The sequence below is a fragment of the Grammomys surdaster genome, unplaced genomic scaffold (genome assembly GCF_004785775.1).
Source record: "Grammomys surdaster isolate TR1022 unplaced genomic scaffold, NIH_TR_1.0 126391, whole genome shotgun sequence".
NCBI classification, from domain to species: domain Eukaryota; kingdom Metazoa; phylum Chordata; class Mammalia; order Rodentia; family Muridae; genus Grammomys; species Grammomys surdaster.
This window is the reverse complement of record NW_021621185.1, coordinates 14,675,122-14,699,219: the sequence shown is the minus strand read 5'-3', so window position 1 is coordinate 14,699,219 and position 24,098 is coordinate 14,675,122. Positions and strand designations below refer to the sequence as shown.

The following is a 24,098-nucleotide window of genomic DNA, read 5'->3' as shown; positions in this document are numbered from 1 at the left end:
TTAAAAAATATTTGTATTTTAAGTGTGTGTGTGTGTGTGCATGTGTGCACATGTGTAGGTGTGTGCCGTCAGAGGCCAGAAGAAGGTGCTGTATTCACTGGGTCTGGAGTGACAGGCAGGTTACAGTCAGCCTGGCAAGGGTGCTGGGAAGAGAATCAGATCCTTTTGCAAGAGCAATGAGAGATCTTAATCACTGTGTGGGCTCTCTAGTCCTCCAGAATGTGGCCCTTTGAGGCTGATTTCTTAGCGTTATCGATACTTTTGAGAAGCATTCAAGTCACTGATTTTATCAAGGATTGTTCCTTTTTTTACTGATGAGTAGTGTTCCATTGGGACAATGTGCCAGAATTTGTCTGTTTACTCACTCATGAGAGGATATTTGCACTGTTTCCAGCTTGGGGTGATTATAAGTAAAGTTCAAATGGGATAAATAATTTTAATCCTGATAAAACCATTCCTTTCTTTTTTTCTCTTCTATCCAATAAGACATTAGATTACAATCATCAAAAAGAGATTCTGATTATGACTTACCACCAGGATGGCAATTATATTTCCTATCCACGCTAAGTATAACTGGTCTGTGACACGGGGCTTAAGCCATTGATGTTGCTTGACGGCTGCAGAGGAGGCAAAAGCAGCAATTAGATGTAGCTACAGTCGTAGCACTTCCCAGAATGGAGCCTGGATATAGTACAGGTTAGGTAACAGAGTCAGCTGGTTCAGTGGAGTAGCCTCCCGTTCCCTACTGCATTACCACACGCTCCATAACGAAAACTTCTGGAAACGTTTTCATGTTAGATTTAACGTTGATTCTTCATTGGCAAATTGGTGCAATGTTCTTTTTGTTCTTAAACAAAAATATGCAGTTCAGTAGGGCTGTGGGCTGTGTGCTACTGAGAGGTGTTAAAACGCTCGCTGTCACAGCCAAGGTGCAAAGACATTTCTGGCTGGACCAGGGGTACTATTGCATTTTGAAATATGACTTACATCATGCTGGCAGATTTTGTACGTTTATACCTCTCGTAAGCAAATACTGGGTTATTATGTTTCTGCTCTTGGAAAGTAAAGCTATAACACTTTTGTGTTTCTTTTGCTTTGCAGTATTACTTCACTGTCCTTTTTGGGCACGAAGGTCAGAAACCACTGGAATTGCGCTGCGAAGAGGAGCAGGCTGGAAAAGAGTGGATGGAGGCCATTCACCAAGCCAGGTGTGGGTCAGCTCTGGCTTTGGAGGGGGCTCATCATGGCTTCTAGTACTTCTGGAGGATCTAGTCATTGTGGTCTCACCGTGGTACTTGTACCATGTGTGAGGTAGTTGTTTGTACTTCCCCATGGCTCTGTTATAGTTAAAGTAGCAGACAGAAACAATAACAGTTGTTGGCAGTCGACATGGATTTCTTCCTACATACTAAGCACTGACTAAGTGCTTCTCAATTAGGGAATTTACTAAATGTATGACCACCCCTCCCAGAAGACTGCTACAGGGAGTTTACACTTCCTGTCCTGCATATAAGGAAAGAGAGGCCCGGAAGGTTAGTTCACTTGTGTAAGGTCACACAGCTAGGACTGACAGAGCCTGATAAGTGCGAGTGGAGCCCCCCTTTGTAACACCTGGCCCCACTCCCTGCCCATGCAGTCCTGTTGTTGAAAAATGGTAGTAACAAATTCTAACTGCAGAAATAGAAAAATGTGTCTTATTTTCTCCTAAGTAATACCAGGACTGTAAACACCCCTCTGTGTGTATTTAGATAGGAGTGTGAAGTCTGAAGGGGGAGGGGGGAGGCAGGCACCCTTTTTGATTACTTGATTCAAATCCAGTTCCTTTGCTTCTGTGTGTGCTTGCTGCTTTTCACCTGTCTTCTCCCCAGCCTGGGATGCTGTCTAGATTACAGTTTCTATTGCCTTGATAAAAACTCTGACCAAAATGGCCCCGGGGAGGAAAGGGTTTATTTCTTTCCTCTTATAGCTCAAATCCATCATCCAGGAAGTCAAGGCAGGAACTCAAGGCAGGAACCTGGAGGCAGGAGCTGATGCAGAGGCCATGGAGGACACTGTTTACTGGCTTGCCTACCATGGCCTGCTCAAGGTGCTCTCTCATCATGCCACCAATGCTGAAGTGGTAATGTCTATAGTTACTTGGGCCCTCCCACATCACCTGTCAATCAGGAAAATATACCACAGACTTGCCTATGGGCCACACTTTTTCTCGGTTGAAGTCTCCTCTTCCCAAATGACTCTAGCTTGTGACAAGTTCACAGAAAAATGTTCCTCACAGGTGCCTTCATTTCACCCTCGTGCTCAGTTCTTCATCTCATCTTTCTGATATTTCAAAGCAAAACTCACCCATAGAGCGTCTTCTTCCTGGGCCTTTGACAAGCCTCCCCTCCCCCATGTCTCTCCCACGTTCCTGAGACACTGAGACCAGTCATTCCTCTTCAATCCTACTCCAAACTCTGCCACACCCCATCGCATATGCACTGCATGCAGATACTTAGCAATTGGAGTTATCTTCTGTGTGGTTTCTGCTTCCTGAGCGGCTACTTCCTGTGGACCTTGAGACTTGAGAGGAGGATCTGGGGCACATTCATTGTGATCAGGAGCCTCCAGGTTGGTTTAATAGAAACAAAACAAAGAATCAGTCCTCAATGATTTCTTGCTTCCCTTTCTTTCCAGAAACGTCCCTGGCCTTGCTGCTTTGTAAGGACCACTTTTCAATGTTAAGTGCTTTGCACACTTATCTTTTATATTATTTGCAGTAACTTAGTTGGGTACCATCAGCCCAACTTGACAAATGAGAAAACAGAAAGTCAAACTGATTGGACAAAGTCTAACACCAGGTGGTTAAGCTGCAGCACCTCATGGGTCTGTCATTTAACCAGAGCTCCAAATAGTTCCTCTCTTCCTTATCTTCTTCCTTTGCTCGGGTTTTCTTCTCTTTTTCTCTTCCTCTCTTCAAAGATGAAAGTAGAATAATGTGAAGTCAGGGTAGAAAGGGAAAGATACAATTACAAAATACTTCATTTCTTTTCCCTTATCATCTTCTAAGTAGTTCACTGAGATGCAGTTGTCAACTAGTCTGTGATGTGAGGGGACAGGCACACTGCTCATTGCTCTGTGATGTGTGGAGCAGCTACACTGCTCATTGCTCTGGTGTTCACTGTCTGAGCTCCACAGCTGGGGCTAATGCAGAGTGACTTGCTAGAGAAAGACGGTCAGCTCTTCAAAGATGAAAGATGGATCACGCTGGCAAGGTAGAGCCCTGGGGTCATTTGCATTCAGAGTCTTTGTGGCTATGTCTATTCTTTTCTACGTGAGCATTAAAATGAAGTATGTAATTTGAAACATGAGTATTTGACCTTATTTGACGTTTTAGAAGAGCAGGAACCATTGAATTCCATAAAAGCCTTTACAGTTGCCAAGCAAAGATTTTGGCAAATTTACCACAGTGAGAATTACTTTAAAGATATATGGATTTCAGAAGAGAAGTTTTTGTTTGCTCTGTGACACCATGGTAAGACTTTGTTGTAGGTGTGGATGTGGTCAGTAATTGGTTGTATCTGAGATGTGATGAAATATAAGGCTCCTGTGATTCTATCCAGAGGCAGACTTGAGAAACCACTTAAGTGCTTCACAGAGCAGAATGGTAAATATCTTTTTGTTCTCTGAGATTTCAAGATCTTCTTAGTAGCTGATCTATTTTCCCCTTGATGCTTTGATCCTTCTGTTATTCTTGCTTTGCTTTGATTTAATGCCTGAGACTAAGATCTTTGATGATTCCTCTGAGTCTGACCATTTTAAACTTGGGATCCTGTATTTGCCTCTTTGAACTGAAGTGATTCTGAAATATTTATTTTCTAAATCAAGGAATAATAACCCAGAGTCTCAAAAAATACCCTGACTTTTTTTTTTTGTACAAACAATGCCAGAAATCTAATGAGGATGCTACAGAGAGAGAATCATTAGCCATCTTGTTCCTTGGCATTGTGCATGAAACTCAACTAACGAGTTGGGGTTGGATGGCTAAACATTTCATTTTTAGTGGATAATCTGGTGACATTAATTTGCCATTTGACTTTCAATGGAGAACTTTAAAGTAGACAATAGTTAAAGCTTTATTGCTTTCTCTTTTCAGAAGTTGGAGCTTTTGATTAATCAGTAACTGTTCTAGCACAAGGCTTGTTCTTTACTGAGTTATAAATCCTCCTGTAGACACCACACAAGACAACTGTTTCCCATCTCCTTGTTCTTAGAGTGGCTCCTCCATGCAGCCTGGGGCGCTGTCTGCACCATGAAAGACTCACCATTCTGTTGGCTCCTGTGCCAGAGTAGCCCACCTTGCCACAGTTTGGTATGAGAGGATCTTTGAATCATTTTCTGGGATGGCCAATTGCTTATTTCTTCCTCTGTGTCTGATCCAAAAAATAGTATCACTGGGATTAGTATTTTCATTTTGAAGCTTTGACTTGGTCAAGGAATGTTGATGTAAATTTTTGCACATAGTTCCTCAACATGCGAATTCTAGAACACGAATTCACTTAAGATTTCATTCCATACATGTCATGGCATGGGTATGTGGGAAGCTGCTACCAGGACTCAGCCTTCTTTTTATTTATGTAAGTTGAAGCCAGACCATAACTTAAGGTTATGGCTGTATTATACATTATTTGCCACTTGAGGATGACAATAACTGATGTCCTTTCTTTATTTTCTCAGCCATATGTGTCAGGCTAGATTAAAGAAGCTGAGTATGTGAGAATATTTGGAAACTGATCTAATCAGTTGTGGATCTTGCAGACTTCTTGGCTCACATGACATTCTTTGAGTGTTTAACTGCTGGGACACTGAGCCTGCAGAGCCTCAGGAGTAAGATGTTCTTGGTCTGGAAGAGGACACAGTGTACTCTCTCTGAGTTCATGCAAACCTAGCTTCACAATAGTGTCCACAGGATCTGGACTATGGCGATCAGGAACTGAGGGATAAAGTAGTTCAGAGGTGTGTGGACACCTACCAGTGGACTTTATGACCATCTGAATGTCAACAATATTAAGTCAAGATGGCATATAACATATCTTTTGCCCTCTATCTTAGACAATGTCAACCATTAGAAGAAATGATGAATTAGTGTGAGTTTGTGGATCAGATGTTGCTTTGTGGCCAGGGGGAATTGGAAAGGTGAGCTAGATCATAAGAAAGATGAATTAGGAAGTCACAGGATGATTAGTGACCAGCCTGCCTTGTAGCAGGTAAGTCATGAAAGAATGAGTTGCCAGGGACAACAAGAGAAGTAAGGTTTGTTCTGAGACAAGATCTAGGTTTGTGTTGAGGTCAGGAGATGGTCAGATTTGGAGATGTTGAGACTATTGTGTTTGCCCTAGCACCAACCTGTGGCCTATGTGTTTGGTGTTGCAGACCACCCCACTGCCTTTAGCTGGTTTTCCAATTTCTTCACATGAGGATCTGCTCAAATCCACACCTCTGTCCTCTTCACTCCTCTCCATGAGTACCTCATACAGGGAGCTCAGGCTAGCTTTGAGGGGGGAATGTTCAATGGGGAAAGGAATTGGCAGATGATGCTTCCATTTCAGGAAGCTGTCAGATGGAGCATGGGAAGACCTTGACTTACCCTTTCTTTTACCTTGTCATTCCTTAATATAAGTAGATACTAACTCTTTCAGTTAAACCTTAATCTATTTTCTTCATGGGAAAGAAAGCTTTAATCCACTCTTGGGTTTGTTTTTCCGGTAGCCTTTTGATGACAGGTGGCTTTGTCTTTGCTCCTCTTTGGTTTCTACCCAAAGATTCACCCCAGGTGACTAGTGCCACCCTTCTCTGCCTAGTGGATCATGTACTTCATTTGATTTAACCATCAATAATTACATGGTTCTGTCTCCATTGCATGAGTCTTAGATAAGATGACCTTGTGAAAGCCATCAGCTAAGTAAATGGTAGAACTGGATTTCGAGAAAGGTCAGAGCAACTCCAAAGCATGTTCAGTTAACCAGAAAGATACATTGCCTCCATTACATGTGCTAATTTTCAAATGTGCATTTTTCTATGATGAACTATCTATGTATCATCTCCTCAGAGCTCAGAGATACCTTGATGCTTAAAACCAAACTCATGATTTGCATTCTGTAGCTCCTACTACCTTTCTTCTTACAGAACTCAGGCACTCAAGACATCAGTGTGGCCTCCCTCTTCTTCCACACACTCTTCACATCCAGTGAGTCACCGTGAATCCTGCTTGTGGATTGTCATAGGTCTCTACTGCTGTCCATGTCTGGGGCACTTTTCCCAGGTCAAAGTTATGAATGCTGACTGTTTAGCCACCTCACCCATCCTCTTCCCATTGTTCTCTGTCACAATCCTCCACTTGGTTACCAAAATGTTCTTTCTAAGAACATCTAATCAGCTGAAAGGGTCTTGATATTTACTATCAATTTAAGTTATTTTATTCAATTAACTTCTTATTATAAAACATTTTAAAACATAATTTTTATTAATTGATTTACTTTACACTCCAACTACAATTTCCCTTCCCAGTTCTTTCCCCATCCACTTCCACTCATCCTCTACTCTTCTTCAGAAAAGGAGAGTCCTCTGTGATTATCAACCTGCCTTGGCATATCAAGTTGCAGTAAGACTAGGTACATCCTCTCCTATTGAGGCTAGAAGAAGCTCAGTAGTAGGAAATAGTCCCAAAGGCAGGCAACAAAGTCAGAGACACTCTCTGATTCTTCTGCTAGGAGTCCCACATGAAGACCAACCTATACAACTATATATGACATATGTGCAGAGGGTCTAGGTCAGTCCCATGCAGACTCCCTGGTTGCAGATTCTCTCTTGGTTAGTTGATTCCATAGGTTTTATTGTGTTGTTCTTGACCACTCTCACTCCTCCAATCCTTCCTCTCCCTCTTCCACTGGATTCCCAGAGCTCTGCCTAATGTTTGCTGTGCATCTCTGCATCTGTTTCCATCTGTTGCTGGTCAGGCCTCACTGATGATGATTATGCTGGGCTCCTGTCCACAAGTATAGCAGACTATCATTACCAGTGTCAAGGGTGAGTCTCAACCTGGACCATTCATTAGTTGGCCATTCCCTACATATCCTATAGGCAGGACAAATTGTAGGTCAGAGGTTTTGTGGCTGTGCTGATGTCCCAATCCCTCCATTGGAAGTCTTGCCTGGTTATAGGAGATGGGCCCGTTCAGGCTCCATATCTCCCATTGCTAGTAGTCTTGATTAAGATCACCCTCGCAGATTCCTGAGAGTTTCTATCATCCTTGGTTTCTAGCTCATCCCAGGGATGCAAACCCACTCCAGCTGTGTCTTCCAGTGCTCTCCCCTCACCTGCCCTTTCCTGTGTCCTTTGCCTTACAGAGCTTTTCAGTTTCATGAGGTCCCATGTACTAATTGTTGATCTTAGTGCCTGCCCTATTGGTGTTATGTTTAGGACTTTGTCTCCTGTACCAATGCCTTCAATCCCATTCCCTACTTTCTCTTCCATCAGATTTAGTGTATCTGGTTTTATGTTGAGGTCTTTGCTCTACTTTGTTCTGTGCATGGTGATAAATATGGATCTATTTTCATTTTTCTACATGCAGACATACAGTTAGGCCAGCACCATTTGTTGAAAATGCTTTCTTTTTATTATTGTATACTTTTGGCTTCCTTGTCAAAAATCAAATATTCATAGATATGTGGATTTACTTCTTAATTTTTGATTTATTCCATTGATCAACCTGTCTGTTTTTATGCCAATATTGTGTGATTTTTATTACTATTGCTTTGTAGTACAGCTTGAAATCAGGGATGGCGTTACCTCCAGAAGATCTTTTCTTTTACAGAATAGTTTAGCTGTCTTAATTTTGTTTTTTGTTTGTTTGTTTTCCCCATATGGAATTGAGTATTATTCTTTCAAGCTCTGTAAAGAATTGTGCACAATTTTGATGGGAATTGTATTGAATCTGTAGATTGTTTTTGGTAAGATGGCCATTTTTATTAGGTTAATCCTACTGACCCATGAGCATGGGAAACCTCTCCATCTTCTGAGTTCTTCAATTTCTTTCTTCAAAGACCTGAAGTTTTTGTCACACAAGTTTTTTTCTTGCTTGTTTAGATTTACACCAAGATATTTTATATTATTTACAGCTATTGTGAAGGTTGTTCCTTGATTTCTTCCTCTGCCCATTTGTCATTTGTATATAGGGCAACTACTGATTTTTCTTTTGAGTTAATTTTGTATCCAGCCACTTTGTTGAATGTTGGACCCCATTTTGACCCTAGTTTGGGTCTTGAGGACAAACCTGAGCCTGGCTTGAGCTTCTGCAGCCTTGTGGGAGAGCCTAAGCCTAGCTCGAGTTTTGAGACCTACTTCAGTCACTTTTGTATGGGGTGACTCAGCAAGACCTGTTTGGCCCTGCTTCTGCCCTGCCATGGCTGATGTAGAGCTTTGCCATTGGCCCTGTCAGTCACTCTACACCCTCTGTCACCCTTCCCCTCCTCCTACATTATCTCACCCCACCAAAAATTCCCCGCCCTATGCTCCGAGTTTATATAAGTGAGAGGCTGATGCAATAAAATTGAGTTCCTGCTCCGATAAGACTCCCAGCTCGGTTCATTTCTTTTGGACTGTCGAGACTTACCATCCCACTCAGTCCTGGAGAGACCCAGCGGGACCAGGACCTTTCTCCTTTCGCCTGGACCTGCCAGCAAGGAGCCTACAGCTGAAGGTGTTTATTGGTTGTATGAGTTCCTTGGCAGAATTTTTGGGGTCACTCATGAGTTCTATCAGATCATCTGCAGATATCAATGCTTTTAATTTTCCCTTTCTAGTTTATATCCCCTTGATATACTTTAGTTGTCTTATTGCTTAAGCTAAAACTTCAAATACTATATTGAATAGATATGGAGAGTGGACATCCTTGTCTTGTCCCTGATTTTAGTAGAATTTCTTTAATTTTCTCTCTATTAAATTTGATGTTGGCTATTGACTTGCTGTATACTGCCTTTATTATATTTAGGTATGCACCTTGTATGTCTGATCTCTTGAAGACTTTTATCATAAAGTGGTGTTGGATTTTGTCAGAGGCTTTTTCAACATCTAATGAGATGATCATGTCATTTTTTTCTTTCAGTTTGTTTATGTGATAGATTACAATGAAATATTTTTTTAAAAAAATTAATATTCAAGAGAGGAAAGGTTTATACCATAGTTCTCTGTTGACTTGTAAATTAAAAAGGATTATGACAAAACCTTCACTCAGCCCACAGTGAGATATGTAACTAATGAACTGTGACTGTGGACTGTAGAAGATCATTGATAGAAGAGGAGGGCTATCTTTACAATTGTTTTTCTTATTATTTTGTTAACATTTGGGTTGTCAATGACTGGAAAGAGGATAGCAGGGGAACAAGGAAACTTTCAGAAAGAGACTGGTGGGGTAATAGTACCATGACCCCTGCTAAAGTGATACCCAAGGAGTACTGATGCCAGTGGAGTGGAGATTCCGATGTGAGAGAATTTGAGAACCAGATAGTGTCGAAGATAGTCCATTGATGCTGAGGAACCATGAGGAAAGCTAGGCATTTGTTAGAGCACTTTGGATCATTGTAACAAATTCAAAGAGAAAAGGTATATTTTGTCTCAGATGGTCTGGCTCATGATCTATTGTCTCCACTCCTTGGAGCCTATGGTGAGGCAGCAAGCTGCTGCAGGGGTATGAGATGAAGCAAAATGGTTTGCCTCAGAGACATGATGTAAAAAAGAATGGTAAGAAGACCAGTGTCCCCCAATCCTCTTCAAATGTCTATTTCTAACAATCTGCTTAGGGTTCCCATCACCTCACACTAGCACTACTCTGGGGATCAGCCATCCATACGTGAGCCTGTAGGGAAAATCTAGACTGTAGATTTGCTGCAGCCACCGATATTCAAAAGTTGTTTAGTCGGGTATTGTACTGCTGCCTTCTGGGCCTGCATTCTTCCTGTTCCCAAAGACATCAAGATTCTTGCGACAGGAAGGGTTGATTCTCAGTGGTCTTCCCTATAAAGCTGAGCATTCCCCTGGAGGTTGGAGTTGGAATTTTTCTTTAGAGACCTTTACCAAAAGTTTTCATCTTGGGTTTTGCTACAGTTCACGTCATACATATGTCTTGAACTAAAATGAGCAGGATGAGCATCTAGTAACCTCTAACTAAGCTGCATACATCATGCAATTATAAAAATAGTGTGAGACTATAATTCCACACTGTGTCTTTTCTCTGGGCTTTTTGCAATTTCATTTGAATGCTCCCTTCTCTCCCGTGTGAAGTAGTGGTGGTTTGGTTTGACTTATGAATATTACACACCAATATTTTGTGCCCATGTGTGTTCTAGGCATAACATATGTTGCTATTCCACAGATGGGCTTTTAGGTTTGCTTTCATTATGTTGACTTACACAGCTTCACTTTATTTCCCTTGGCAGTGTGAAACCGCCTTCTCTTCTTCACCCCCCTGCCCCCCTTTCTTCTTGTTCCTTTGGATAGGGAATGACTTGAATACAAAAAAAATACATTTTAAAAAGTTTGGACAGTATCTAGGAAATGAAAATTTTAATCAAGTAAAGTATGCATTGGAAACACATTAGAAGAGAAACACTACGAGACACTCAGAAACATTTTTTAAAAGAAAAGCCAGGCATGCAAAGTTGATCTGGCTGAGAATGGACACTCATTTTCTAGTGGGATTCATACAGAAGGTTTGTGAGACATGGTTAAAAGGCTGTCCCAGTACAAGTGGAACAGAGCAATAGGAGCCAGTGGAGTGAGTCACATGACAATTACTGCATGAGACACATAAAGCTCTGTAAAAGATACTGTGTTGTTCAATGTTTTCAGTAATGTTGGCTTGGTCTCATACTAGACGCTTGGCTAGTGTTGACCATTTTACCCTGGACTATTGCAGCATAACCCTAGCTGTTCTCACCTCTCTCAGCAAGAGCCACTCCCAACCCTTGTCTTTTCTCCATCTCAACAGCCAAAATCGTCTTGTCAAGAAGACAAATATTGATCTGTTTTTAAAACCCAGGCTCAAATCTCACACAAGAAGGAAAGCCTGAGATCCTACATTTGTCTTCATGTTTGACCATTCCATTCCCTCTTCCAGACCTTCTGGGCCTGCCTCCTGGAGACCAGTGACCTCATTTTCTCCTCAGCCAGGCCAGACCCACCTCACCCCATCACCAAGCGTTTGCACTTCGTTGTCCTTTTATCTGATGTCTGTCCTTCAGGCCATTCTGCTAGGACTAGCTTCCTGATTAGAACATGCTATACCCGGCTTGGAACTGTAATCCTTCTCTTCCTGTTTCTGATTCACCTTCCACCCATTTTCCAATTCAGTGCTAATTACCTGGTTTTCTTATTGATTTTCTCTTTCCTTCTTACTGCTGCCTAAGGTCCACGAGAACACAGACTCCCCACCCCTTCCATTTTGTTAGCTCCTGTGTCCAGTGCTTTGATATGCCAGTCAATGGTATGTTTTAGTCATAGATCAACTTGGACTCTTAGAAACATGTAAAGCAATGTTTACTCTATACATTAGTGTTATTCCATCTATTATTGTATTACTAATACCTAATGCATGAGGTAAGTAACTAACAGAATTTTATGTATCCTTACCCTCAGTATTGTAGAGGTGGTAGAAATATAAACAAGCATACACATAGTAGCTAAAGAGGTGAGGAAACACCACTCATAATGTCTCCACTCAGGGATCACAGCTCTGTGCTTTGATCTATGACCTTACTTAGAGTTCTTGTTTTTCTCTCTTCCTCCCCCCACTACACTTTAGATATATCTATATACTTCATGCATTTCAAGTAATTTGCTTTCTCTACATATGAACACACACATCCGTACCTAGATATACGCTGTGTACAGACTGTCTTGGTTTACTTTCCCCTTTTCAAGCATCGGTAGGTCTTTGATAAAGTCATTATTTTATAACTATTTTTTTTGGCAGTACTGGGGATAGAACTTAGGATGTCACATGTATGGGTCAAGTGCTCTGCTACAGTCATGGCTATCTTTATAGCTATTTTTAAAAACATGATTTTAAAATCATGTCTAAAAACATACCTCACAGTAAATCCTGATATACTATACTTGTTTAACCACTTATGTTCTACAAATGGGTCAAGAAGGTGGTCTCAGGTCTGTTGTTTTAATGAACAAACACCTTATTTCTTGGTACTTCTTCACAAAAATCTGATCTTTTTCTTCTAGAAATGAAAACACCAATATGCAAGTGATACAATTTTTCACACCAGCTTTGGTGTGTTTGCAATATTGTCTTCTACAATGGTTTAGTCTGGAGCACTGTGTAGCATTGCCCAATGCATTCTGCTTTTGCTCATACTAAGTGTTAATGTTTTCTAAAGATTGTCACCATTTTTTGATTAAATAGTATATCTGTTCATACAGTTATTGGCCTGCTATGTTACATGAGCACTTTTGTCTAATGTTACCCAGTATTATCTATCCACTTGTTATAAATAAGAGACTTTTAACTCTTGTGCTACCTCTATGTCCTTTTGCTTCCTCCGTAGCTGTTGCTTATATATTTTGTAGCTCTTATGTTAGTTGACTTTGTCCTAAAATATAATGAAATCCCTGCTGATTTATCAACTCAACACAGTTTGAGTTGATCGCCACAAGGAAGGCCAACTGGATATAGATATTTTGTGTCTTGTCATTGTGTTTTCTCTCTTCTGATGCAGAGCTTTTATTGCTTTTATTGTCATTTATTATCATTTTACAAAGTTTTACACATTTATTCTCTGTTCTCTAAATTCTATCAGGTCTTTGAATTTTGCCATAGGTGAATTCTGGAAATTAAAAACCAGTGCAAGGTTTGATGACACAGTTAGACAGAGGAGTAAGATCTGACGTGACGAGACATGCATGGCCCTACTTGACTCATGCCGCCTCATGAGCTGAAACAGCACACTGCATACCTATTACTGTGTCCCTACAACTCACTTTGTTATTGGTAAGAAAAAGCAATAAGGAGCATTTGCACAGCAGACACAGCAATATTATACACCAGAGTATTAAAGTTGGCATTCGGTCCCACAGCACATGAATGATCACACAGAACTGAACATTTGCTTCTTGAGTATCACTTCCTGCAGACAGCCTGTTAGATTCCTCTTGGTTTCTGACTGCTCTGCTTGCTTGTCATCTGTCTCTGTTTTATGGGTTAATACATCCATTGACCTGTGGAATTGTAGCGATTAGGCTTTGTCTCCAAGTCTTCTTCTATCTGACGGCTTCATTTCCATGGCAGCCTTTGCTTGCTTCTCGACTCTTAATATCCTTCCTATCTCTGAAGACAGCGAGTCTCAGCGGCCAGAATGACCCTTGCTTCCTGTGGCATCTTTTCTGTCGGTTCACTTGAGGCTGTATTTGCTATCTGTAGCTTCTGTAGAATAACCATTTATTTCACAATGATTGTCACAATAAGGAACTCACTATCCATCACTGCTTCTGCAGCCCAGGTGTTTTAGCAAGGATTAGCCTGGTTGCCTCTGCTCGAGTTTCTCTCTGTGGGCTCCTCTGAATGCACAGGTTAGGAAGGGTCTGCTGCTGTCTAAGTTATACAGTTAGTTGCTGGCTAGAGTCACTACCTTACGTGCTGTGCTGAGCAGAGTCTCTAGATGAGTCTTAGGGAGAGAACTCCCTCCCTTTCTCTTCATCATGAGCCCCTGGATGAATCAGTTCACAGTCAGGCATCTGGCTCCCTTCTGAGCAAACCAGCAAGAGACTAAAGCAAATCCATCAAAACACAGCAGTGGAGAGACTGTGAGATGGGAGCCAGTCTTTTGTGGACTCACCTTGGAAGTACCATCCACTGCTTTGCCACACTTCACAGTAAACATGCTGTTGTCTGCCACAGTTTGCACTAAGTTGCATCACAGCGGGGAAGTGGTCCCCACACAATTCATTTCTGGATACTGCTAAACATACTTTTCCTTTTTTGGTTCCCCCTTATGTCTTCAGTGAATTCCAGGACTGACCTATGCTCTGTTCTGTCTTGGAGCCCAGCCTTCTGTAGGAAGGTGGCCAGCTTTTCTACAAAGAACAGATCGTGGGTGGTGATCTGGAGATGGGATTGAGGAACCAACATCCCTGACATTCTGCAGGCCCCCTTCCTGCCCCTGTGCTAGCTTCTGTTCTTGCACTAGCTGATTCTGTGTCTGGAGCTTCTCTGGGTCAGCCCTGGCATGAGCCATCTCATACCCTCGTGCGGGGTTCTGCACCTGTCCTTTCCTCTTCTACAGTTTTCCACCAAATGAATTCTGCTCAGCCTTTTTTTTCCCATTGAAGTTTATAAAACACTTGGTTTGTTAACAGTACACTTTTCAATCTTGTTCTAGTTTTTTTTTTCACTAAGAGCAAACAATGAGCAAGTCAATTTTTCTAACATTTATGTGGAGCCTTGGAAAAGAAGGGCAGCCATTGTCAGCCGTGAGTCCCCAGGAGCCCAGCCCTGAATCTTGGCCTGGGTTTGCATGTCTTTTCATTCCGTTGTTTGCTTTGATTTTTTTTTAGACGATAAAACAAAACACTATTCTGCTTCCCTAATGCTGATCTAATAATACATTTGTGAACACTTTCACATATTTCTGATGATGCTGGCAAGAAAGGGCAGGATTTTTATAATTCTGTTTCTCACGTTCTACTGTACTTAGAACACTGATTCTCAGCCTTCCTAAAGCTGTGGCCCTTTAATATGTATGGTGCCTCATGTTATGGTGACCCACAACCGTACAATTATTTTGTCGCTACTTCATAACTAATTTTGCTACTGTTATGAATCATAATGTAAATATCTGATATGTAGAATCTCTGATATGCAGCCCCTGAGAAAGGGTTGTTGGACCCCAAAGGGGTTTTGAGTGACATGTTGAGAACCAGAGCTTTGGAGGAAGGATGACTTAGGAAAAGCCCTCCCCCTTCTTTCTTCTTTCCATTCTCTCACAGGTGCATAGCCCTTCTCTCTAAGCTCAAAGGATGATTTCTTAGAGCAGGTGACCTAAGAAGGCTGCTAACTTGGGATCCTCAACAAGACTCTAGTATTCCTGACTTCAATGCGAAGGTGTCAGGTGACAGGCCTACAGTTGTGACTTTTCCATGGTCCCAAGACTTCTTGGTTTTAAGGAATACAATGCTATTTCAAAGTGGTTGGGTTAGAAAGAGAATTTACTAGAAGGAAGTTAGATATCTCTTTGAATTCCAGGATGAAATCTTACTCAGATGTCATGAAAGCCTGCAGGAACCCCGGTAGCTGACACCTTTCTGTCTTAGACACTCTGCTTGTCTTCTGTTTGCTTTTCTGAATATCTGCCTATATTTTTCTTCCTGAGCAGACCAGCTCTGACTGCTTTGGGATGGAGTGGTCAAACAGAGCTGCCCAACAATGGCAACCTGAGTTTCCAGGTTCATACCATCTCACTTAAAGGAAACAGAGCAAGATTCTAGGAAGAGAGATTCTAGTTGGCATCATTGGCACCTGGCATCTCTTCTTAAGGTTGTTCACCATGGTCTTGAGGGAGGTTTTTGGATACAAACATGGCTGCAGTGGGTCAAGGTTCCAAAGAAAAGGCAAGCAGCCTGAAGATTTGGCAGTTGCCTCCAAAGAGGTACTGCTTCTCCCCTGAGAGGCAGTTAGCTTGTGGTGACTAACATGGATTCAGGTCAGACAGACTTTGATTTGGTCCTAATGCTACCACTTCCTAGCTGTCTAACCTGGTGCCAAAATGCACACTGAGAGCCAAATTCGTTCTCTAACAATTGGGATCATAAATCCCACCTCTCACATGCAAAGAGGAAATGTATGATACGTCCTATACACCCAGCAAGTAACTGTCTGTTAGTAACCATAACTGTTATCATGCCATTGGGAAAAGGTTTTATGAAGAAAGGAAGGACCATGCATCTTACCACACTAAATAGTCCAAGAGGATCTGATGCAAAATTCCAGGTTGCTTAACAGTGCATGACACTCCAGGCACCTGAGGATCGCACTGTATTCCAGGCACCTGAATGCTGGGTTATAGTCCAGGTGCCTTGAGACCACCGCATATTCCAGGCACCCCAATGTTGCATTATCAGCATACACTAAGAGCAGATTTTTCTCTTTACCATGTCTAGCTGAAGAAGTGGACATGGTGGAGCAGCTGAAATCAGGCCCTGACTGAGGAGGAGGTTAATGGAGTAAATATTTATTCTCCATCAGGGGTTTCTACCTGACCTTTGTTCTTTCAGTTCCCAGATCAAAGACACACAACTCTTATATTTATAATAGGTCTTTACTGCACTAGAGCTGGGCGGGTATCTACCCTCTACACGATTGTGTCTACTTCTCTATCAATAACCATGAGATATAACTTGCCATGTTCCACCTGGACTGCTCTTAACTCCAATTGCCTGGCCCTCATGGGCAAGTTTTCATGATTTACTTACCCAGTGGCGTCTTCTCCTCTCTCCTCACCTACCATTTTCCTTATGATCTCTCTTCAGATCCCAAGTCCAGGAACCAAACACTCCACCTCTCTTCTGCCCAGCTATAGGCTGAAGAAATCTTTATTTAACCAATAGTTTTAAATTAAGAAGCAAGATCAAATAATATCATTTTGTGTATGTAATGATTCTCTCATCCCTGAGGGCAACCAGGCCGTGGGGGCCAGTATTTAGCATTGCAATACATAGCAAACAACCAAACCTCAACAGTTTTATTTTTAAATCACGTTTGTGGCTTCTGCTCATTTTCAAAACAGAGTTGTGGGTGGTGTGTGCCTCATAGAGGGCCCCACAGAGCTGGTAGCCTCCAGGAGAGTCATAATAGTTCTTCCTAAACAGCCCTTATTCCCAGAGTTGTAACATTATTCTGGTTGGTAGGAGTTCAGTTTCACTGGTCAGTGTTTTACTCTGTGAAATACTTTGAATACCACACTGGAAGACCTATGGCGTTGGTTAAAACATTCCAATCTCCTCCTTAAAGAAGACACATTACTTTCATATTAAAAGTTTTCAGAATTCCTTTGCAATTTTTCACAGAGTCATGTTAAAATTGGGGGTAGCAGCCAACATTAAATAGATTCTTAATCAGGGAATATGTAAAATGATAATGTAATTAAAATTCTATATGATTGAGATACCAGCTGTATGATGTAGGTTAGCGTGTCAAGTGGAACCAGCCAAACAACGTGCATGTGTCCCTTTCTTCATGTGTGTGCACTGTGTTATGTGAAACTGTGGTAGAGTTCAGTGACTAACTGTGTAATTTTCTCTTAAGTTATTCGGACGTCATGATTGAGAGGGAAGTGTTAATGCAGAAGTACATTCATCTAGTTCAGGTTGTGGAGACGGAAAAAGTTGCCACTAACCAACTCCGACATCAACTCGAAGATCAAGATACTGAAATTGAAAGGCTTAAATCAGAGGTATTTACCAGTTGACGATTCTGTCATATTGTTTCCTCTTCCTTGTGATTATCTGTTATATATTCAGGAGAAGGATTTAACCTCATGCTGAGCTCTTCAGCCATCCACAGACATGTGGCCGGGCTGCTGCTCTAGACAGAATCCATTGTCTGCTTCAGGGTTAGGTAAATGTGCTGCTGTATCACACCACCATATCGAACATGGCATCTCCTGTTGTTATTTGTGACTGTAATGTCCTTCATTAGATCGGAATATATATATTTAATTGTCTTCAGATAGACTCTTTTTTGTTTTTTTGATTTTTTGAGACAGGGTTTCTCTGCATAGCCTTGGCTGTCCTGAAACTCTCTCTGTAGACCAAGCTGGCCTGGAACTCAGAAATCTGTCTGCCTCTGCCTCCCAAGTGCTGGGATTAAAGGCGTGCACCACCACTGCCCTGCTTCAGATAGACTCTTGGAGTAACAACCGTGACTCTGACATAGGCTAAGTGAAAGCCAAGGAAGGATCTGAAAGGAATTCAGAAATACTTATTTTTCATCTAAAGGCTCTAGCTTTCCCCCCTGCAGAATTTTGAAGAGCACATTTGGGATAAACAAGATGATACTGACTGACTGTGAGGCATTTCTGTCTCTCCTTTGGTCCTTGTCCCTTAGTGTGAACCCCCGGAGTGATGTTGCTGTTAAGTGATAGTGCCTCTGAGTCTATAACTGTGGTGCTGTGTGCCTGGGTCCTCCTGCCCCCGGTTTCCATCTATGCAGAAACCTTTGCACGCTGTCGTGTAGGTGCTCACAGATAGAGAGCAGCCACGGAAGAATGGGACAGATGTAGAGAGATTATATTGTCCTTTCTGTTCTAACCCAAGATGCATTGGTCTCTCTTTTATTTAAAGAAGGATTTGTGACTAAAGGTGCCAGTCATGGATCTTTGTTGTTGGACACCTTAGCTTTGACAACTTTCTTGCTGTTTTTACAGTGCAGACATTTTCTTTTTTATCCTCTCACCTTTCCCGAGGCTCAGTGTGACTCCTGTATAGGCTTTACTTCCTGTTTCACCTCCTGTTTCCGGGAACATCCATGTTATGGAGCTCAGCATATCTGGATCTAGCATGGACATGAGAAAGCCTGTAGGGAAGACAAGCTGCCAAGTGTGTGTTCACTGTATCATTAGGCATGTCAGCTTCCTCTGTGCAACCCTAAGAGTTGATACAGTGCAAACAGCAACAGAAGACTTAACAAACCCGCATTTTAAAAGACTATATCAGGCACTGTAATTTAAAACAAAATTATTGTGTTCTTTCTTTGCCCCAGTACACCAGATGTTTGTCTACTGAGTGAAGCAGGTTAGTATTTACACCATGAGAAGAACTCAGCCCTGAGCAGTGCTCCCCAACATTTACTTGTGTGTATCTGTCTGCACTGTATTCTGTTTTAGTCAAAATGTAAATTGCAGTGAGAATCTGTCAGTGGCAGGTATGTCTTTTGTGGCTGCCTGACAGAAATTATTTCCTATTCCCTTATCTCCCAATTCTTTCCTAGAAAATGGAAATAGAATAAACTTGATTTTGGGGACAAGATCAAAAGACAAGTCACTGCAGGGACAATTATGTTCTTCTACCCTTTTCAGTATTGGCTTTGCAATGATTCTGTTTAAATTCTTAGGCCTGTGTGAACCATGATTGAGGCTAAAGTAGAGCATTGTACTGCTGTAAAGGCAAGAAGCCCCTTGGTCTTGAATTTCCCTTACAGGTCACATGGGGCTGGGTATACATGAAAAAACCCAACTTATTACAGTCTTTTCTGTTTCTTAGAAGTAGTCCTTTTCAGATGGTTTCTACCAACCTCAAGGCTCTGAGGTTGCCATGGTAGCTACCATTTTCCCTAGGAGATACATAAGGACTGAGATAGGCACTTCAAAGACCATAGACTTACTACGGAAGCTTTAAGTTGAGTGTCCCTGTTGTTAGCAGCCACAGTGCTTCATGGCACCTGCCTTCACACAGGTCCTGAGGAGACACTGGCCTAGTGTGTCAGGCTAAGTTCTGGGATAGTATTTCTCCTAAGGCAGACCTCAGGTCAGCCCTCAAAAGATCAAGCTTGGAGTAAGACTCGTGGTCCCTGCATCGTAGCACCAGACGAGGAGAGGGCACATCCAATGAAGGTTTTCAGATATCTTTGAAGGCAGAACTTCTATAGCCTGACAGTATGCCAACATTCACCAAATTCTGAACTGGACCTGTCTTGTGTTACAGATTGTTGCTCTTAATAAGGCCAAGGAACGGATGCGCCCATGCCACACCCATCAAGAGGAGGATGATCCAGATATCAAGAAGATTAAGAAGGTAGGAGACAGGGAGCTTTTGGGATCATGGGAACCACTTGTCTGCTTTGTTGTGGTGACTTTGTTCTTATACCCCAGAGCTGGGAAGTGCCTTGATGTTTCTGGTAATGGCTCTTACACTGTCCCTTCATTGGGATCCATACTGGTCTGGAAAATTTTAGCCTGAGATTTCTTTCCAGTTCTAGAACTTTCCTTTTGAACTCCGAGAAGAATGCCACAAATATGCACTGAGACAGCAGTGTTCTCTATTGGTACTGTAGAAACTCCCGATTTTGTCACATTCATAGTTGGGAAGAAATTTTATTTATATAAGAAATAATTACTCCCCACTAGCTATAATAAAACTTTAACTGTATGTTGCTCAGAACTTGGAATAGATTCTTTGGGCTGAGTTGAACACTTTTAATTTTCATGAAATAAAAAAGTAAAAATAAAACTGTTATTTCCTTAGCATTACATCAAATAAATTAGCATTTATTTGAACCTGGTTTATGACACTGTGTTTCAAGACTAATGCTGTTGCTTTTCTTTTAATAATATGGAGTTACATGTAAGTAAGGATTTTAATGATATCCAATTTTCAGCCTTGTTGTAGGAGTTCATCTACTAGTAAATTAATAAAGCAGCTATTTATTGTTCACCAAAGGACAGCTGCCAAACCGAAAGATTTTATTCAACACAAGTTTTAGTTCTATTTTCCAAAACTACATCTATCAGATAAGAGAGTAATAAAAGAAAAACACACAATTTTGAACCGTTGTGATTCTCTGAGGAAGCAACTTTAAACCTATTTTTAAACTTGTTAGTAGATTCTGAAATTAACTTTATTAATTTTGTGTGTCCCAAATCAAATCTATGTGGGAAAGAATGATTCCAAATGACCTACTGATCTCTCTAATCTTGGTAAAGTGTTGCCTTTTAGCTTTAAGAGATCACAACTCAAAATTGCTTATAATTCACAAACATGTTCTTTAGAATTTTCAAAATAGTATGCACAGAACTTCACACAATTCTACTGAAATGTGAAATGTGCTTAATTTCTCTTGGTCGAGCATAGCTGCCTCAACAGCCGCACGAATACTGATGCTGAGTTGTCAGAAGGAGGAGGCACATGGCAACATCTTAAGTGTTGCAAAATTGAATGCAGGATATATGTCACATACATGAAAGAGATACAGAAAGGAATACTAAACAGATAATGGTTGTATTCAGGGGATTAGGTAGGAAATTAAAGCTTTTATGAATCTGTGACTCTGGAATATGCCTCTTTGCTGAATCTGTCATCTCTAAAAGTGCCACATCTTAATTGCTTATCCTGTAATTTTTTACATTTAAAGAGGACTTCTTATTTTGGGGGTCCATTCTGAGGAAACAGAGGATTAGAGTTTGAGTTTTCTCTGCTGGTTAATAAGCAGGGCTTCTGGTGTTTCATAGCTCCTTGGACATTTAAGAGATATTCAGCAAATGATTGTTGACTGGTAAAACCACACAATTTAGTGCACTTTTCCAGATTTGTCTCTTTTTCCATCATGGCCTGGAAATTCAGATCCATTTTAAGGGCTATATGATGTTTTTTATAACAGAGAATTTATATTAAATTATTATTTTAAGTTGTTCATCATTGCAAATGGCTAGTATATGTCTTGCCCACATGGAGGCTAAGAGTTTAAGGAATTCTAACGATGTCCTGTAAAAAGACATTGGTTCTGTTTCCAGATTTTCCAGCCATGTAGCTTATCTGAAACCTCAGATTATTCATTCACAGGAGTGATTGGATGAGCTGGTTTCAACACTTATGTTTTAGGCTTAAATAACCAAAGCAAAACATAATGTAGCATCAACAAATAAATAAAATCATCTGGTTTAAAATGAGCAAAGAACTTGGATAGACTCCTATTCAAAGATGTTTCATCGATGGTCAGCCAGCACATGGAAAGGTTATCAATCACTGGAGAATCAAAACCAGCTTCTGTAAATAAAACCAAGAAGAAAATGACACATTTTGTCAAGGATATGGAGAAACTGGGACAACAGTGTGATGTGGATTGGAGAATGGTAAATAGACCTCCATGAAATTCAATGCTGCATTTTTCAGGAATTCCATTCCTGGGTATATTTCAGAAGAAATGGCAACATGAGCTGGATCTTGAGAAGATATTGGCATAGCCATGTGTATAGCACTACTGTTCATAACAGCCAGGGATGGGGGCAACCATGATGCCATCCAGAGATTAATAGTATAAATGTATAATAAGGTATCACCCTTAAGAAGCACAGAAATCCTGGCACCTGTTTCAACATGGGTGAACCTTGAAGACATTGTAATAAATGAAATTATTCAGTAATGAGAAGATGAATAGTGGAAGAAACCATGTAAACAATGTTTCTAAAGTAGTTACATTCACAGAAGCAGAAGTAGACTAGTGGTTACCAGAAGCTGAGAGAAGTATCTATGGATTGTTCATTAACAGGTAGAGAGTTTCAATATGACAGAATAGAGATCTTGCAAATTGTTGAAAATCAAAACTATGAATACCCCAACGCTACTAAGCTGTATAGATGGCAGTCATTAAAATGGGGCTGGAGAGATGACTCAGTAGGGGAGAGCTCTTCTCGTTCCTGTGGAGGACCAGGATTGGTTCCCAGCACACATATGCTGGCTCACAAACATTTGTATCTCCAGTCCCAGGGGATGCAAGGTCCTCTTTTGGCTTCTATGGGCTCCTGAACATACATGATGCGTATACATAAATTCACACACTCACATACAAACAAACAAACAAACAAACAATAAATTATTTTCTAAAAGGTGAGTCTGGGCATATAGCTCAATTGTAGAACATGTGTAAGATCCTGAGGTCAATCTTTTGCACTTAAAAAAGTATTAAGATGATAAATTTTACATTACCTTTTAACTACAAATAAAAAAATTATAGGATTCTTTATTATCAAAAACAAACCTTTAATTATTATTTAAATATATTAGCTAAGTTTTGAAATATTATTAGCTAAGTAGTAGAACATTCTAGTGTCTACATAAATAACCCTAATGCATTTAAGCTGTTGAAGATATCTGTGAACCTCAGAAAAAGATAAAATCATTTAAAGTCATTTAAAATCATTTTTCTCCTGTTATTTGGAGAAAACTTGCCATTGTTCATTGTACTGAAGAATGAATGCATCAATGCATCATTCTGCATTTAAAGGGTGGCGTTTATCTGGTTCATGAGGTATACGCTTGCTTTTTGCTTCCGGTTTCAGAAAGCCGATCTCATCTCCCATCTCCGGGTTCCTCCCCTTCCCTGCCGCGTAGGTTCAGAGCTTCATGAGAGGCTGGCTGTGTAGGAGGAAATGGAAGACCATTGTGCAGGACTACATTTGTTCTCCCCATGCTGAGAGCATGCGGAAGAGAAACCAGATTGTGTTCACGATGGTGGAGGCCGAGACAGAGTATGTGCACCAGCTCTACGTCCTAGTGAACGGTTTCCTCAGGCCCCTGCGCATGGCAGCCAGCTCCAAGAAACCCCCCATTAGCCACGATGATGTCAGCAGCATTTTTCTCAACAGGTTTGCCTTTGCATAAATGAATAATTTGGGAAGAACTCATTAGTATTTCTTGAAAATGTCCCTCCTAGTCTGAAAAGATTAGACCTTGCAGATTCATCCGTGTGGTCCTCGTGTTAAGAGTAAGGAAGGGACCTCAGATGGCATTGTTAGTCTGCATTTGCATTCCTCTTCAATCTTGAAGGCTCATTTTCTCAGTTCCTGTCTCTGTTTGACATTTGCGTTCTTGTCACTGTGTCGGGGCGTGAACATGTGAAAGATACTCTCTCTTACAAGCTGAAGGAGATGGAGTGATTGATGGGTCTTTGTGTGCAACTTACACAGAAGCATTTTAGGCGGCATACAGACGAAGATGTCCCAAGAGCCCTTGTTTAATTTATTTCTGCAGTAAGTATTTGCAGTGACCTTTTTGCTGAGTATCAATTAGGAGACAAAGCAGAAAAAGCCCTGCCTTTGTGACATTTATATTTTGATGTGGAGACAGAAATGGGCAGTGAATAAATGAAAATATGTAGTAGATTATCTGGTGATCAATGTTGTGGAGAAAATTAAGACAAAGGAAGATATGGGGGAGGACAAGATTGGTGTTTTACTGAAATTCTAACTATGTATTTGTTTTTGAGTAGGCAATATACTGACATAATTCAAAAGTCAGAAACTCCTCTCTCTCTCTCTCTCTCTCTCTCTCTCTCTCTCTCTCTCTCTCTC

The 24,098-nt window shown here is 41.0% G+C and overlaps 1 protein-coding gene across 2 annotated transcripts in view; it reads left to right on the top strand.

Moving 5' to 3' along the window:
- Window positions 1-24,098, top strand: part of Rasgrf2 (Ras protein specific guanine nucleotide releasing factor 2) — a 221,661-nt gene that overhangs the window by 67,504 nt on the left and 130,059 nt on the right. For both annotated transcript variants that reach the window (XM_028760160.1, XM_028760159.1), the window contains exons 2-5: window positions 1,102-1,208; window positions 17,342-17,489; window positions 19,738-19,827; window positions 23,140-23,393. In XM_028760160.1, coding sequence (XP_028615993.1) covers window positions 1,102-1,208; window positions 17,342-17,489; window positions 19,738-19,827; window positions 23,140-23,393 — 599 coding nt within the window. The remainder of the gene's footprint in view (window positions 1-1,101; window positions 1,209-17,341; window positions 17,490-19,737; window positions 19,828-23,139; window positions 23,394-24,098) is intronic.